The sequence below is a fragment of the Rhinatrema bivittatum genome, chromosome 1 (assembly GCF_901001135.1).
Source record: "Rhinatrema bivittatum chromosome 1, aRhiBiv1.1, whole genome shotgun sequence".
NCBI lineage: Eukaryota > Metazoa > Chordata > Amphibia > Gymnophiona > Rhinatrematidae > Rhinatrema > Rhinatrema bivittatum.
The window spans coordinates 12,130,083-12,146,867 of NC_042615.1; the positions used below are offsets into that span (position 1 = coordinate 12,130,083).

At 47.8% G+C, this 16,785-nt stretch overlaps 1 protein-coding gene across 1 annotated transcript in view; it reads left to right on the plus strand.

The window, feature by feature from the left end:
* The window catches only part of SPATA5 (spermatogenesis associated 5), a 494,680-nt gene that overhangs the window by 56,507 nt on the left and 421,388 nt on the right, over positions 1-16,785 (plus strand). The window contains exon 9 of the mRNA XM_029587990.1: positions 15,347-15,501. Within this exon, the coding sequence (XP_029443850.1) occupies positions 15,347-15,501 (155 nt within the window). The remainder of the gene's footprint in view (positions 1-15,346; positions 15,502-16,785) is intronic.

Here is a 16,785-nt window from a genome sequence, read left to right on the forward strand (position 1 = left end):
GCGCTGGGAGAGAGGCCCGCGCAGCCGGCGCTTGAGCCCATCGGGGTAAGGCCATTAACTCTCGCCCTACCTCCGTGGGCCCCCGCTCCGGCCACGGGGAAGCTTCACACTTACCTCCTCCTGCTTCTTCTTCGAAAGCGCGGCGATCCGGCTTACTCTCCGCTCGCCGCCCACCGCCGCAGGAAGCCACAAGACAGGCCCTCCTCCTCCGAACTTCGAATGACGCAGCCCTAGTCGCGCTGGTGACCTCAGCACCACGCGACCGCGCGAAAATTTAAAAACACCGGCTCGACCTCAGGCGCCCTCTTTGCCGCAGACCACCAGCGAAAGCAGGTCCCGGAGCAGAAAGCAGGTCCTTGGAGCAGATAGGCGCTGGGAGAGAGGCCCGCGCAGCCGGCGCTTGAGCCCATCGGGGTAAGGCCATTAACTCTCGCCCTACCTCCGTGGGCCCCCGCTCCGGCCACGGGGAAGCTTCACACTTACCTCCTCCTGCTTCTTCTTCGAAAGCGCGGCGATCCGGCTTACTCTCCGCTCGCCGCCCACCGCCGCAGGAAGCCACAAGACAGGCCCTCCTCCTCCGAACTTCGAATGACGCAGCCCTAGTCGCGCTGGTGACCTCAGCACCACGCGACCGCGCGAAAATTTAAAAACACCGGCTCGACCTCAGGCACCCTCTTTGCCGCAGACCACCAGCGAAAGCAGGTCCCGGAGCAGAAAGCAGGTCCTCGGAGCAGATAGGCGCTGGGAGAGAGGCCCGCGCAGCCGGCGCTTGAGCCCATCGGGGTAAGGCCATTAACTCTCGCCCTACCTCCGTGGGCCCCCGCTCCGGCCACGGGGAAGCTTCACACTTACCTCCTCCTGCTTCTTCTTCGAAAGCGCGGCGATCCGGCTTACTCTCCGCTCGCCGCCCACCGCCGCAGGAAGCCACAAGACAGGACCTCCTCCTCCAATCCTCCTCAACCAATCCCGGAGAAGGACGTGGGGATTTCAATCCCGGACATCCGAGGCGCCGAGCGTCGCGCGCCGAAGGGGCGCGACAAAGGGGCTGCCCCTTTGTCGCGCCCCTTAGTGCGTACCCGTGGTGCGCTCAGAAGCTACAATCACCCTCCCTACTCCAGCTGGAATCCTATACACTGATCTCAAGCATCCCCAAATCAGCCCACCTCTAACACCCTTCCAGCCTATCTTACTCTCGACCAACCACACCAGCGTGCACCCAGCCACTCCAGCGTGCACCCAGCCACTCCAGCGTGCACCCAGCCACTCCAGCGTGCACCCAGTCACTCCAGCGTGCACCCAGCCACTCCAGCGTGCATCCAGTCACTCCAGCGTGCATCCAGTCACTCCAGCGTGCACCCAATATCCCTCACCTGCCTCAGCAATCTCATAATGTCTCCTTCATTCCCAATTCCAATCCTCCCTCATTATCCACCTTCCAAAGGACATGCAACTCGACAAGCCCATCACCACCTCAGAACCATATCTCCAATTATGATCACTCCTTTCACCCAACTACTAGGCCTCACCTTATTCTCTTTAACATTATTCAATGCCCAATCCCTAACAAAGAAATCAGTCATACTAAACGACTATCTCATCGATGTAAAGCCGGATATATGCGCAATCACTGAGACCTGGCTCAAACCCTCTGACACTGCAATAATTAATCAACTACCCACAGAGACATACAATTTCTTCTCCATCCCTCGCCAGGGAAGAAAAAAAGGAGGAGGAATCCTCCTAGCTACAAAAAAAGACCTCAGATTCACGCAGCATTCCACCAATACAAACTCCAAAATCGAAATTGGCTTCTTCTCCTCAAACAAACTCCAAATTCTACTTGTCTACGCCCCTCCAGGTGTCCTTGAAACAGACCCCTCACCTCTGGTTGAACTAACCACCTCCTTCATTAATCTGGACGCCCTAGCTATAATCTTAGGAGACTTCAACCTCCATGTCGACAACTCTATACTATCACCCAACTGCGAAGCCTTACTCACAGCATTCTCCGCTTTAGGTTTCTCTCAACTAGTCAACAAACCCACACACAAAGCTGGCCACACGCTTGACCTTATCTTCATAAACACAGCAATTAAACCGGTCCAGCACCCCATCTGCACGAAGGTCCCTTGGTCAGATCATTCCCTTATAACAGCGTCATTCTCAATAAAAGATACCAGTCCATCTCCCATTCCCTCCCCTTGCTTCTCTTACAGGAAAACATGCTCCATGGAAGATCTCAGCAATCACATATCATCACATCTCACCCAAGTAGATCTCACCAATCCGAATTCAGCTCTATGATCGTGGAACAACATCACGGAATCCATTGCCAACAGATTATGCCCGCTAACAACAAAAAAACCACACCCCAATTCATCCAAAAGGCAACCGTGGTTTACACCAGAGCTAAAAAAGCTTAAACGAATGCTAAGACAAAAAGAAGCTAAATGGCGCAAAAACCCATGCACCATCACCCTATCTACCTATAAATCTACTCTTCACCAATATAAATCCAATACTTTAAAATCCAAGAGGAACTACTACGCATCCAAGATCCACCACCTAGTCTTCGATGCTAAAGCCCTCTTTAACTACGTCTCTAACCTCACACAAACAAGCCCTCCAGAAATCGCTCTCAACCAAGCTAAATCCAAAGCGGAAGAACTAGCAATATTTTTCAACAATAAAATCAGCAAACTTCTAACGCAGCTTCCCCCTAACACCGTCTCTACATCAACCTCACCTCAGACCGCCGTCAACAATACCCGCTGAACTGGAACTCACCTCCTCCATCGAGATCCAAGATACTCTACGGAAAATGAAACCATCCTCTCACCCATCAGATCACATCCCTTCGAAACTGCTCCTATCAATTCCAGACTCTATCTCAAAATCCCTGTCAGACATAATAAATTGCTCAATAACTCAAGGATCTTACCCAGATGACCTCAAATTGGCCTCACTCAAACCTCTACTCAAGAAACCAAACCTAGATCCTAATGACCCAAACAACTACCGACCGATCGCCAACCTCCCCTTCATAGCCAAGATCATGGAGAAATTGGTGAACACCCGACTCTCAAACTACATAGAAGAAAACAACCTCCTATTCCCATCACAATACGGATTCCGCAAAACACTTAGCACGGAGTCCCTCCTCATCTCCTTAACAGATTACCTCATCCTGGGCCTTGATAAAGGACAAGCCTTCCTACTGATCCTACTGGACCTTTCGTCAGCCTTTGACACCGTTAACCATTCCCTGCTCATCAACCAGCTAGCCTCCTTGGGTATCACAGGCACAGCACTCTCCTGGTTCATATCATTTCTCAGCAGCAGAAGATACAAGGTCAAATTACAGAACAAAGAATCCTCACAACACACTTCATCAGTAGGAGTCCCACAGGGCTCTTCCCTGTCTCCTACTCTATTTAATATTTACCTCATACCATTATGCCAACTTCTTACCGACCTCAACCTCAAACATTTCCTGTACGCTGATGATATCCAGGTCCTGATCCCCATTAAGGATTCCCTTGCAAAAACGCTGACTTTCTGGAACACATGCCTTCAAAAAATTCAACTCCTCCTCACCAGCCTAAACCTGGTACTAAATTCCGGCAAAACTGAACTCCTGCTCATCACCTCTGAGAACAGCACCTTTTCACCAACACAAGACACACCAACAATCACACAAGTGAGAGACCTAGGAGTCCTAATTGACAATCGCCTGAATTTCAAAGCCACCATTAACAAAACAACCAAAGACTGTTTCTACCAACTACAGGTGCTGAAAAGAATTAGACCTCTTTTCCATGCCCAAGATTTCAGAACCATCCTGCAAGCAATCATTTTTTCAAAATTAGACTATTGTAACACCATCCTACTTGGTCTTCCCGCTTCTTATACTAAACCGCTTCAGATGGTACAAAATACAGCTGCACGAATACTGACAAACTCCAGGAGAAGGGATCACATAACCCCCATCCTAAAGAGCCTCCATTGGTTACCTATACACTTTAGAATTATTTACAAGGCCATCCTTACCACATACAAAAATATCCACCTACTGGCTCCCATCGACATACAGATCCCTCTCCAACTACATAATTCAACAAGACCAACAAGAGATGCATACAAAGGATCGCTACAGGTACCACCGTCCAAATCTACCAGACACATCACACTAAGAGATCGGGCATTCTCTACAGCCATTCCACCGTTATGGAACTCCATCCCTTCAAACCTCAGACTTGAAACATGCATCTCAACCTTCAAAAAAAGACTAAAGACATGGATATTCACACAAGCATTCCCGGACTCAAACTGATCTACCTTCCACGCCAATCCTTACCTTCACATACACCATGACTAACCTTCTTGTTTGAATTTTATATTATTTTACACTATCGTTACATGTTTGAATTAATAACCTGTCCTTTCTCTTCTCTCTCTGCCAAGTTCTAATCTCCCTGTTATTTGTAACTGCCTTTTTCCGCACCATTGTTTTAGTTTTGTTTACGATGCACACTTGTTTTAATGTGAACCAGCATGATGGGACTGCGTTCTCGAATGCCGGTATATAAAAACCCTAAATAAATAAATAAAATAAATGTTGTCTGAATATAAATCCTCTTTTCCACATTTCCCCCTGCGGTTGAAGCAGAGAGCAACACTGTTAATGCATTCAAAGTGATGTATCAGGCTTAATTGGTTTAGGGTAGTAACCGCCGCAATAAGCAAGCTACCCCCACGCTTATTTGTTTACCCAGATTGTGAAGTTCAGACCTTGTTGGCTGTTATCTGAATGCAAATCCTCTTTTCCACATTTCCCTTTGCCGTTGAAGCAGAGAGCAATGTTGGAGTTGCATTACCATGCGAAGGCTTATTGAGTAAGGGTAGTAATCTCCAGGTAGTAGCCACCCTTCCAGCAAGCCACCCCCATGGCTCTTCTCTTCATTCACATCCTCCAGCCTTTATGGATCCACAGTGTTTATCCCATGCCCCTTTGAAATCCTTCACAGTTTTAGTCTTCACCACTTCCTTCGGAAGGGCATTCCAGGCATCCACCACCGTCTCCGTGAAGAAATACTTCCTGACATTGGTTCTGAGTCTTCCTCCCTGGAGCTTCAAATTGTGACCCCTAGTTCTACTGTTTTTTTCCAACAGAAAAGGTTTGTTGTTGACCATGGATCATTAAAACCTTTCAAATATCTGAAAGTCTGTATCATATCACCCCTGCTCCTCCTCTCCTCCAGGGTGTACATATTTAGGTTCTTCAATTTCTCCTCATAAGACATTTTATGAAGATCATCCAACTTTTTGGTCGCCCTTCTCAGGACCGCCTCCATTTCTCTGTCCCTTTGGAGATACGGTCTCCAGAACTGAACACTGTACTCCAGGTGAGGCCTCACCAAGGCCCTGTACAAGGGGATAATCATTTCCTTTCTCTTCTAGATATTCCTCTCTCTATGCAGCCCAGCATTCTTCTGGCTTTTGCTATCGCCTTGTCGCATTGTTTCGCAGACTTCATATCATTAGACACTATCACCCCAAGGTCTCTCTCCTGCTCCGTGCAGATCAGCCTTCCCCCCCATCGAATACAGTTCTTTCGGATTTCCACACCCCATATGCATGGCTCTGCACTTCTTGGCATTGAATCTCAGCTGCTTTATCTTCGACCACTCTTCCAGCTTCCTTAAATCCTGTCTCATTCTCTCCACTCCTTCCGGGGTGTCCACTCTGTTGCAGATCTCAGTGTCATCCGCAAAAAGACAAACCTTACCTTCTACCCCATTCGCAATGTCGCTCACAAAGATATTGAACAGGACCGGTCCCAACACCGATCCCTGCGGTACACCACTTAACACCGCTCTCTCTTCAGAGAGAGATCCATTTACCATCACAGAATGTCTTCTGTCCTTCAACCAGTTTGCAATCCAGGCCACCACCTCAGCACTTACTCCTAAGCTTCTCATTTTATTCACCAGTCTCCTGTGCAGGACCGTATAAAAAACTTTGCTGAAATCCAAGTAGATGACATCTTGTGCTCTTCCTTGATCCAATTCCCTAGTCACCCAATCAAAAAAGTCAATCAGATTTGTCTGACAAGATCTTCCCCTGGTGAATTCATGCTGCCTCTGGTCCTGCAATTCTTTTGACTGTAGATAGTTCACTATTCTCTCTTTCAGCTGTGACTCCATTACTTTTCCCACCACCGAGGTGAAGGTAACCAGCCTGTAGTTTCCAGCCTCCTCTCTGCTCCCACTCTTGTGAAGCGGGACCACCACCGCTCTTCTCCAATCACTCGGCACCACTCACATTTCTAGGGATCTATTGAACAGGTCACACAGCGGACCCACCAGCACATCTCTGAGCTCCCTCAGTATCCTGGGATGAACCTCATCAGGCCCCATGTCTTTGTCCACTTTCAGTTTCCCAAGCTCTTCCCATACATTCTCTACTGTAAATGGAGTTACATCTACTCCACTCCCCTCCAGTTTCTTGTTAACTAGTGACGGTCCTTCTCCAGGGTCCTCTTTAGTGAACACCGAACAGAAGTATTTGTTTAATATTTCTGCCATTTCTTCGTCTCCCTCCACACATTGATCCTTTTCACCTTTCAATTTCACTATACCACTTTGAACTTTTCTCCTTTCTCTGATATATCTGAAAAATGTTTTGTCACCTCTCTTTACCTCTTTGGCAATCCTCTCTTCCGCTTGACTTTTTGTCGTCTTGATTGCTTTCTTTGTCTCCCTCAGTTCCACCAGATATTCTTCTTTGTGCTCTTCCCTTTGGGATCCTTTATATTTCTTGAATGCTGTTCTTTTAGCTTTTATTTTGTCAGCCACCTCCTTTGAGAACCAGATAGGTTTCATTTTTCTTTTGCTTTTCTTTACTTTTCTAACATATAGATTAGTTGCCTTGGTAACTGCTCCTTTTAGATTGGTCCACTGTTGATCCACATCTCTCTCGTTCTTCCAGCCTTTTAGTTCTTCCTCCAGGTACTTCCCCATTTCATCAAAGTCTGTGTTTTTGAACTGCAAAACTCGGGTCTTCGTGCTTCTTCTCCATATCCTATTTGTGATATGAAACCATACCGTTTGATGATCACTGGTGCTGAGGTGGGCGCCCACCTGGACATCAGAGACATTATCTCCATTAGTGAGCACTAAATCGAGTATAGTTCCTTCTCTCGAGGGTTCCATAACCATTTGTTTGCACAGAGCCCCTTACAGGGTATCCACTATCTCTCTACTTCTGGTAGATTCTGCAGATGGGATTCTCCAGTCTATGTCCGGCAGATTAAAGTCTCCAATGATCACCACTTCTCCCTTCTTTCCTATCTGTTGAATGTCTTCACCTGATCTCTGTCCAGCTCTTCCTTTTGATTTGGAGGCCTGTAAACCACTCCAATAAAATGGATGCCCCATCTTTTTTTAGGTCGGCCCATAGTGCTTCTTCATTGCCCCATCTTCCTTGAGGCTCAGATGCTTGGATATTGTTTCTGACATAAAGAGCCACTCCTCCCCCTTTCCTATCCTCTCTGTCCTTCCTTAAGAAGTTATAGCCTGGTATTGCCGTATCCCAATCATGAGATTCCGTGAACCACGCTTCCGTGACAGCAACAATGTCCAAGTCCACCTCCACCATTAGGGCTTGCAGATCTGGGATTTTATTGCCCAGACTACGAGCATTTGTGCTCATAGCTTTCCAGCTTTCCTCGTTCAGGTTACTGCTGTTCCTAGACTCCTTTTGTGACTTATTTAGCTGACTTTTGTTATCCACTTCACCCTTTTCTATTGCATTTGTAGATGGTTAACTATTACATTATCCATCTAAAGGGCATTTGAATATGGACCTCCATGAGCCTGTGAGCTGGTGCGTCCCTGAAAGAATAATAGAAGCAAGCTGAGAGGAGGCAGCTGAGGATTCACGTTGGCCCAGGCTGCGGCCTGTTCGACTTTCTGTGTGGTGTCAGGAGCAGCAGTGCAAACCTGGCTTGGACCTGCCATGGAACTTCTAGCTGGAGAGTCAAAATCTAAAGTTTTACATGAAAAGGTTGTCACTTGGAGTCAGTGCGAGTACCTCATGCTAGTCCAGTGCTTAGATCTTTTTATAGCGTCAGTCTATCAGGTAAAGCCTACAGTACAGTAGTAGAAGCATTTTTTAGTTAAGTTTCTTGCATTTGATAATTCTGCTTTTTAGAATCAAAGCAGCTTTTGCCCACTCATTATAGGTTTAGTAAGAATGGTTGAGAGAGTAATTTCTACACGAGTTGTCGCTCTTTCATGAGCAGGAAACAAAGCGGGTTCTGTGCGCCAGTGGCATGCCTCTTACGGTATTTATTGACTTAAAATCTTATATTCGGCATCTCCCTGTGCACTCGTGTTCCCGCCTGCACTGAAAGGGCCTTTCTTGCCGGAGGTGCTTGTTTCAGATGTGCGTCTCTGGGGATGTTGAAAGGTGCAGGCTGTGTCTGTCTGTAGAAGTGTTTTTGGTGCTCGCCCTCCCCCGGTTCCAGCTGGCCGACCTGTGGGGTGAGAGGCGCGCTATCCCTGCATGGCTGAGAACGCAGTGGTGTGAACGCCTTCCTCTCGCCTTTCACCTTCCAAAGGGGCTGCAGCCTTTCCTTCTCTGGGTTGCAAGACTTTACTTTTTCTTGGAAATGCTCGAGAGAGTCCCGGCACTTTGTTGTCCATACTCTGTCTCTGGGTTTTTTAACTTTCCTGAGACCTGCAGAATCCATATCTTTTTGCCCCTATTTTCTCTTCCTCATGAGTTAGCAAAGGCCCCCAGGGTTTTCACACTTGTTACGGTTTCATTGCTAGGCTCCCTGCGGATTTGGGAGCTGTTTCTTCTGTCTGTGCCTGGACAACATTCTGGGCTGCCCTGGTCACGTCAGGAATGTGTTGTAATGGAACTGATTACCCTGGCAAAGGACGTGTTCAGGAGCCAGGCCTTAGTGGAGTCAGGGTTATCAGACTGACACACATCAAGTGACTGTGCACCCGTATGGGAAAGGAAGAGGTAAACAGTAGATGTGCAAAATCACAAGAAAAAGCCAGTTGTTATGGGAAAACTGTACTCGGACTCTGAAAACGGAAAGAGGGTTATAACCGAGGGAGAGATTTTGCATTCCTCAACAATTAGAAGCAACAGAGCCATGCTGCTCTTCTGGGCTTTTGTGACGACAGAGAGAGGGCATTATGGCATTGCTTTATTATCGTAACTGAATGATAAATAACTCTTTGAGTGAAGGTTACCTACCCGAAATATTAAAAGAAGCAATAATTAGACCTGTGTTAAAACAAAGTAGTCTTGATCCAACCATACTTAATAACTACAGACCTATTTCGAACCTTTCCCTTCTTGCCAAACTGATAGAAAACGTTGTGCAGAAACAATTAACAGAACATCTAGAGAATAATGATGTTCCTTTCCCGTCCCAATTTGATTTTAGAAAAATTTTTAATACAGAAGCACTTTTGATTTCATTGACACACAATTTTAAAAGGTTTTGATAATGGCCAAAGATACATATTAGATCTATCTGCTGCATTTGATACGGTTAATCATTCCATATTACTTGATAGACTGTCCGAAATTGGCATTGAACCAAACACCTCTACAGCGCTTTGCATCCTATCTCAGCGACCGCTCATTATAGAGTACAAATTAACAATACCACTTTAGATGTGATCAAAGTAAAGACTGGAGTTCCACAAGGATCAGCGCTGTCAGCAACACGTTTTAACATCTATATGTTGCCACTAGGCCATCTTTTGGCTGGACTTGGCCTTAACCACTCTGTGTCCGCGGATGACATACAAATACTAATATCAATAAATGACTCAATAGAAAAAACTTATAAGTTAATTGCGCTGTATCTGTCAATAATCAGTCAGCTTTTTAATACAAGCGAAACTCGTTTTAAATATAAATTAAACGGAAATTATTTTATTAGAAAGAAAAACTTCATCAGGCACTCTTCCACCATTAGTATTAAATGATAACTCCATGGTTAAGCTTTCTGGCAAGGTACGAGACTTGGGAATAATAACTGAACCCAAATTAAGTTTCAAAAAACACATCTCAAATAAAGTCAGAGAAGGATACTTAAAATTAATGACATTAAGACGCTTAAAACCACTTTTAAAACAAAATGATTTTAGAACAATATTGCAGTCATTAATCTTCTCTAGCACGGACTATTGCAACGCCTTATTTTTGGGCCTACCTGCATCAACAACTCGGCCATTACAACTCCTACAAAACGCTGCTGCACGAATACTAATGGGGATAAGGAAAAATGAACATCTAACACCGAGCTTAATGGCCCTCCATTGGCTTCCGATTGATTCACGTTTTCTTTTTAAAGTTTTATGTATCTTACATAAAGTAATTTTCGGGGACCAGAATGACCGGCTGAAAGCTGCTGTAAGATTACATACTCCTCCGAGAAACCTCAGATCGGCAAATAAAGGCCTTCTGACGGTGCCACCTATTACTTCGGCGAGATTAACCCTAGTGCGTGAGAGAGCCATCTCATTAGCAGGCCCAAAACTTTGGAATGAGTTACCCCCTGACATAAGAATGCAATCCGATTTTAAAGTTTTTAAAAGAAATTTGAAAGCCTGGTTATTTAAGAGGGCTTATAGCAGTGCTGGCTGAGTCATGTTTCTAATCTTATTCTTTTACATTGTTTTATCATTATTCTTATGTATCTGTTTAATTTTAACCTTGATAGTTAATTATATTGGTAAGTTTGTTTTAAAATTAGTTTTACCTCTCTATTCTTATGTATTCATAGGTTACTTTATATTGAAGTGATGTATTTATTTTCTTAATCATGTAAACCGTTGTGAAAGTTTTACTAAATGACGGTCTAGATAGAAAACTTGTTAAATAAATAAATGCGTGATACCTTTGCTGCATTGCTTTATGCTGGGCGCATAATAAGACAGTTATTCTGTAATTTACTGTAGGCTAGTGAGAGTGAGGGTATGTTTGCTTTGGAGTAACGGGTCCTGGGGGATACTGGCCTTGTGTCTGGGAGGGGTGGATCTCGCCAGGGAAGAGCCCTGGGGGATTCCGATCTTGCGTCTTGCTGCAAGCACAGGGTTGTGCAGCTCAAGACGGCATGGGGCCTCTGTGACGGGAGATCCCCGGAGGGTAGTAACCTGGCAGAAGAGCTTTCCCAGCGCATCTCAGGAAGTGAGATAGGCGTTCTTCTATTGGAGACGAGGGATGGTGACAGCCAGCAGCTACCTGTGTGTGTGTGTGTGTGTGTGTGTACACATGAGGTTCTTCCCTGGTGACCTCGTCTTTTTCACTAATGATCTGTGTAATATTATAGCCAGTGTGGACCAATCAGATCCCGTGAGGGTGAGAGAATTTGTTGGACTCCTGTCAACATGACTGCCTCCAAGGGTTGAGGAGAGTCTTGAATGATCTGAAAAAAATGATTGGTTTGTCCTGGATTAATTATAATTGTCAATATTTGTGATTGCTCTCTCTTAAGGCAAAATTGTAATAGCTTTCAGCCCTGACATGGAGCTGGCTGAGAGGAAGGGTCTCATTTCTCTTAAAATGAGCAAGGCCCACCCGCTCCAAGCTGCTCCTGAACATTTGTAATTTACAAAATAGGTCACTTGCAAGTTGGGGATCTACAACGTTTGAATTTAGCAGCTGGCAGATGTCCTGGGATAATAAAAACGGGTGAATGGCTAGTGAATGTGAAGGGTTCATGGGCTCAGCTGACCAGCAGTCCACGGCTGAGGGTAAGGGAGGTGACGTCGCTCTGAGGAGGGTTCAGGAAAGGCCACAAGCCTGAGATCCACTCGCCAAGTGTCTGAGCGAGGCGTGCTACCACGGGCTTCAAAGCAAACATGCTTTTTTCCCCTCTGGGAGCTACCACGTTTCCCTGCAGGCCGGTTACGTTTTGATATGTTATTGGTCCAGCCGCCGGATAATTCCGACCTAAATTCAACCCCTGTCTCGGTGCTCAGGACGTCCTAGGCAGCTTTCTCTGCGTTTGTGGTGTATCCACTTGAATCTTTATTTTTCGGAATTAAACCTCCGATGTTTTGGTTTTTTTTTTTTGGTTTCCTCTGGTTATATCTTGCTCTCTCTGCTTTTGAGGAGAATTTAGTTTTTTATGGTCTATGGTTAGGGGCCCGGGAGGGGGGTGAGCAGCTTCTGAGGAGAGAAGCCAGGCTCCCCTTTATCGCCCTCGAACGGTAGCCAGCCTGCATGCCAGTGTGTGCCTGGGAGCGCGCCGGACGTGGGCACTCATCTTTCCTATCCCTGTTGCGTGCCTGCTCTTGATCCTGCTTTCCCTAGGGAGGTCAGAAGTTTGAAGGCCGAGCATGCCGTCGGGACCGGATTAGCCTGCTGATAAATAAGCGCAATGTGTGGTAACTTGGGTAAGGAGTCAGAGGAATTGAGCAGATTTGAGCTGGGAATGACAGAGCAGCTGAACACAGACCACAGAGGGCTCCCGACGGACGCCTGGCTTCTGGCTTTCTTGCACGTGCTTTTCTTTAGGGCTTGTGGGTTTCTGTAAGTTGACTCCTGGTGGTGAATGGACGGCCCCGTTGCTGGGCTTGGGGGATAGTGGGGAGGTTTCCTGATCGCCTCGGAGGAGCAGAAGAGGTGTTCAGAGCCAGAGGGAGAGACCTAACCAGCAGAAAGGAGGGTACAAGCTGAGCGGAGGCAGGCCAGAGTCTTACGCGAGAAGCAGGCCCTTAAGGACTTAAATATGTGTATTCCGAGAAGAGGAGGGCTATGACAGCGACATTCAGATGCACAAGAAGCAAACCTTTTCCAGGGGAAGGCCTATTCCAGGGCAGTGGGGCCTTGGAGTAGGCCTTCCCCTGGAAATTGGTTATTTACTCTTTCGGATAGTAGAAAGACTAGGGGGCACTCCATGAAGTTAGCATGGGGCACATTTAAAACTAATCTGAGAAAGTTCTTTTTTACTCAACGCACAATTAAACTCTGGAATTTGTTGCCAGAGGATGTGGTTAGTGCAGTTAGTATAGCTGTGTTTAAAAAAGGATTGGATAAGTTCTTGGAGGAGAAGTCCATTACCTGCTATTAAGTTCACTTAGAGAATAGCCACTGCCATTAGCAATGGTTACATGGAATAGACTTAGTGTTTGGGTACTTGCCAGGTTCTTATGGCCTGGATTGGCCTCTGTTGGAAACAGGATGCTGGGCTTGATGGACCCTTGGTCTGACCCAGTATGGCATGTTCTTATGTTTCTAAGGGAGGGGCTGCACAGAATTTTTCAAAACACCATTGGTGGGGACCCCCTTGGAGGATTTTCTGGGTGATGGAGGGAGGGATGGTCGTGGGGTTGTGGGGGAAAATGCCAGTTAATCGGATTTCTGTACTGCTCAGAAGTTGGCAACCCTGCCTCCTGTTTCCCCCCTTCCCCAACATCTGCTCCCCCTGCCTCCCTCCTTCCCTGGCCACTCCCCTTTCTATTTATTTAGGGCGTTTTATGCCCTAATATATCCAGGGTCCTATGTGGCTTACAAAAAATCCCTCATGCATAATAAAAACAAATTAACATAAAGAGAGTAAAATCAAACAATGGAAAACATAAAGCGAACAGAGCATATTATCAAGTAACATAAGAGCATGCCATACTGGGTCAGACCAAGGGTCCATCAAGCCCAGCATCCTGTTTCCAACAGTGGCCAATCCAGGCCCCAAGAACCTGGCAAGTACCCAAACACCAAGAAGATCCCATGCTACTGATGCAATTAATAGCAGTGCAAACGGGATGTCTGGCACAGGACAGGACCCCCCCCGGCAGGAGCTCCCTTCTTCTCACCCCCCCTGCAGTGCCTCCTCTCTCCCTTCAGCGGGGTTGCCCCCTCTTTTCCTTGCCCCTCTGTTTCCGGCCAGCACTTCCAGTGAGGGGTGGGTTGTGGTGGGCCAGCGGAGGGTCCCTTTCCAGTGGTACAGCTGGGCTCATGGGAGTACCCCCCCCCCCCCCGCACCACTGCTTCCTTCATAGGCTGCCCAGGCTGAGGATGCCTCCACGTCCACTGGCGTGGGCCGGACACTGCGTATATAGAGCTCCCTGCTCTGATTGCACTGAAGCTTCCACATCCTGCATGGTGGGCCCGATGAAATTCATCCCTGGGCTGTAGTTTGGGGAGCCCAGTATGAGGTTCCCGGGGGGGAGGGGGGGTAGACTCAGCCAGGGCAGGCGGTGGAGGGGGGGAGACAGAGATGTCCTGGGACCTAAGGCAACGCAGCAGGCAGTACATTGGGTAGACTTGGACTGGACTCCTGGTCCTCGTCTTCCAGTCTCTTCTCTGGGATTGATATTTTGCGCTCTTCCTCCGGCCAGGCTGGGCAAACGGTGGGATTTGAAAATAGTGCTGTGCTGACCGGCCCCGAGACAACCAGATAACTTTGTATCTGGCTAAAAAAAAAATGATCCAGCAAGCTCGGGAGTGGGGTCGTGCGGGACAGGGTCTGCTTTCGGGCTGAGTTAGCAGGATAAATGCCGATTTTTACCCAACACAGTATGGCCAGCTCGATTTAGGGAACCCGAAGAGCAGTTGCAAGGATAGCCAGATAAACGTGTCCGGCTGATGTAAGACAGCAGATACACTCAGTGGTGCGGGCGTGTCGCCTAATATCCCGCCATGGCTAACCGGATGACTTTATCTGGCCAGTCCGTGGCTGGAAATGGACCTCTCTGTTTCTCCGCGCCTCTCCCTCTGGATCCCTGGAAATGTTCCCTCTCCTCAGGCTCGTCTGTGAAGCGGGGACCTCTCTGGGCCCCCACCCTGGGGCCTCTTGCATGAGGCAGTGGGATTAGCTGGACAATCGCAAGTCTCGTACTGGCCTGGTTAGGGCTGATACGTTGCCGTCTGCGCGCATAGCCCCGGTGCCTGCCTGCACCCTTTCAGGGGGCATCCTCGGGATGTGCCGGAGTTCTTTGGGTCCGAAAGGAGCTGCGGCACATCCCAGAAAACCCGGGGCCCGCACCTGGGCCTGCTTTAGGTCGTCAGGCCTTCCTGCCCTCCGCCGTGGGACGCGGCCTCCTGCGCTGTCAGAATCCGCAGAGCTGAGCCTGCGTAGCCTTCCTTCCCAGAAACGGAAGAGGGCCCAGACCTCCCCCCCCCCCCCCCCCCCGGGCGTGCTGGCGTTGTGAGAAGCCTCAGCACGGAGAGGCAGCCGGGATGTTGCTGCTCTAGCTTGAAGGACTGGGCTGCTCTCCGTGGTTGGTTTCCCGTCCAGCCTGGAAGGTTATCTGCCCCTGTATTTAGGGGAACGGGAGAGAGGATGATTTTGTGTTATTTCTTGCAGGCTTAAATGCTTTGCGGAGAGTGCTGGGAGACCTGGCCAAGCCGCAGGACAGCGAGGTGGCCGGGTCGGTGATGATTACCCTTAACGACTTCCTGCAGGCGATGAATGATGTCAGGCCCAGTGCCATGAGGGAGGTGGCCATAGACGTGCCAAAAGTAAGCTGTTTCCTCTGCACAGCACATACATTGCTGCATGATATGACAGATACAAGATTGCCTCACCAGATAATATCTGAGAGACACACACACACACGCAGGATACATTGTGACAGGTCACACACGGTGGGGCTCTCTCACCTGCTACTCTGTGACAGATCACACACACACACACACACACACACACACACACACACACACACAGGGCCTCCTCACCAAATACCTTGGGATCAGTCATACACACGGGGATCTTCACTGAGTATCTTGTTACAGGTCTCCCTCTCTCTCTCTCTCTCTCTCTCTCTCTCTCTCTCTCACACACACACACATACACAAGGCTCTCTCACATGTTACTCTTTGACAGGTCACACCCCCCTCCCCAACAAGGATACTTTGTGACAGGTCTCACACACACTACACACCCCTAACCTCTCTCTCATATACACACACACCCCTTTAACTGGATACATTGTGACAGGTCTCACACACACATACACACACACCCACACCCTTTTAACCACATACATTGTGACAGGTCACTCACACACACACACACCCTTTTAACCACATACATTGTGACAGGACACTCACACTCACACACATACACCCTTTTAACCACATACATTGTGACAGGTCACACACACACACACACACACACCCCCTTTTAACCACATACATTGTGACAGGTCACACACACACACACACACCCTCTTTTAACCACATACATTGTGACAGGTCTCACACACACACACACACACACACACACCCTCCCTTTTAACCACATACATTGTGACAGGTCACTCACACACACACCCCTCTAACCGGATACATTGTGACAGAACATGCACACCACCCCAAACCGGATACATTGTGATAGTTCACACACACACATGCACACATACACCCCTAACTGGATACATTGTGACAGGTCACACACACACACACACACACACACCCTAACTGGATACATTGTGACAGGTCACACACACACACCCCTAACTGGATACATTGTGACAAGTCTCACACACACACACACACACACACACACACACACACACACACCCTAACCGGATACATTGTGACAGGTCATACACACTCTCTCCCAACTAGGTACACTGTGACAGGCCACACACACACCCCCCCTAACTGGATACATTGTGACAGGCCACACACACACCCCCCCTAACTGGATACATTGTGATAGGTCACACACACACACACACACCTTAACCAGATACATTGTGACAGGTCACACACAAACACACACACCCCTCTAACCGGATA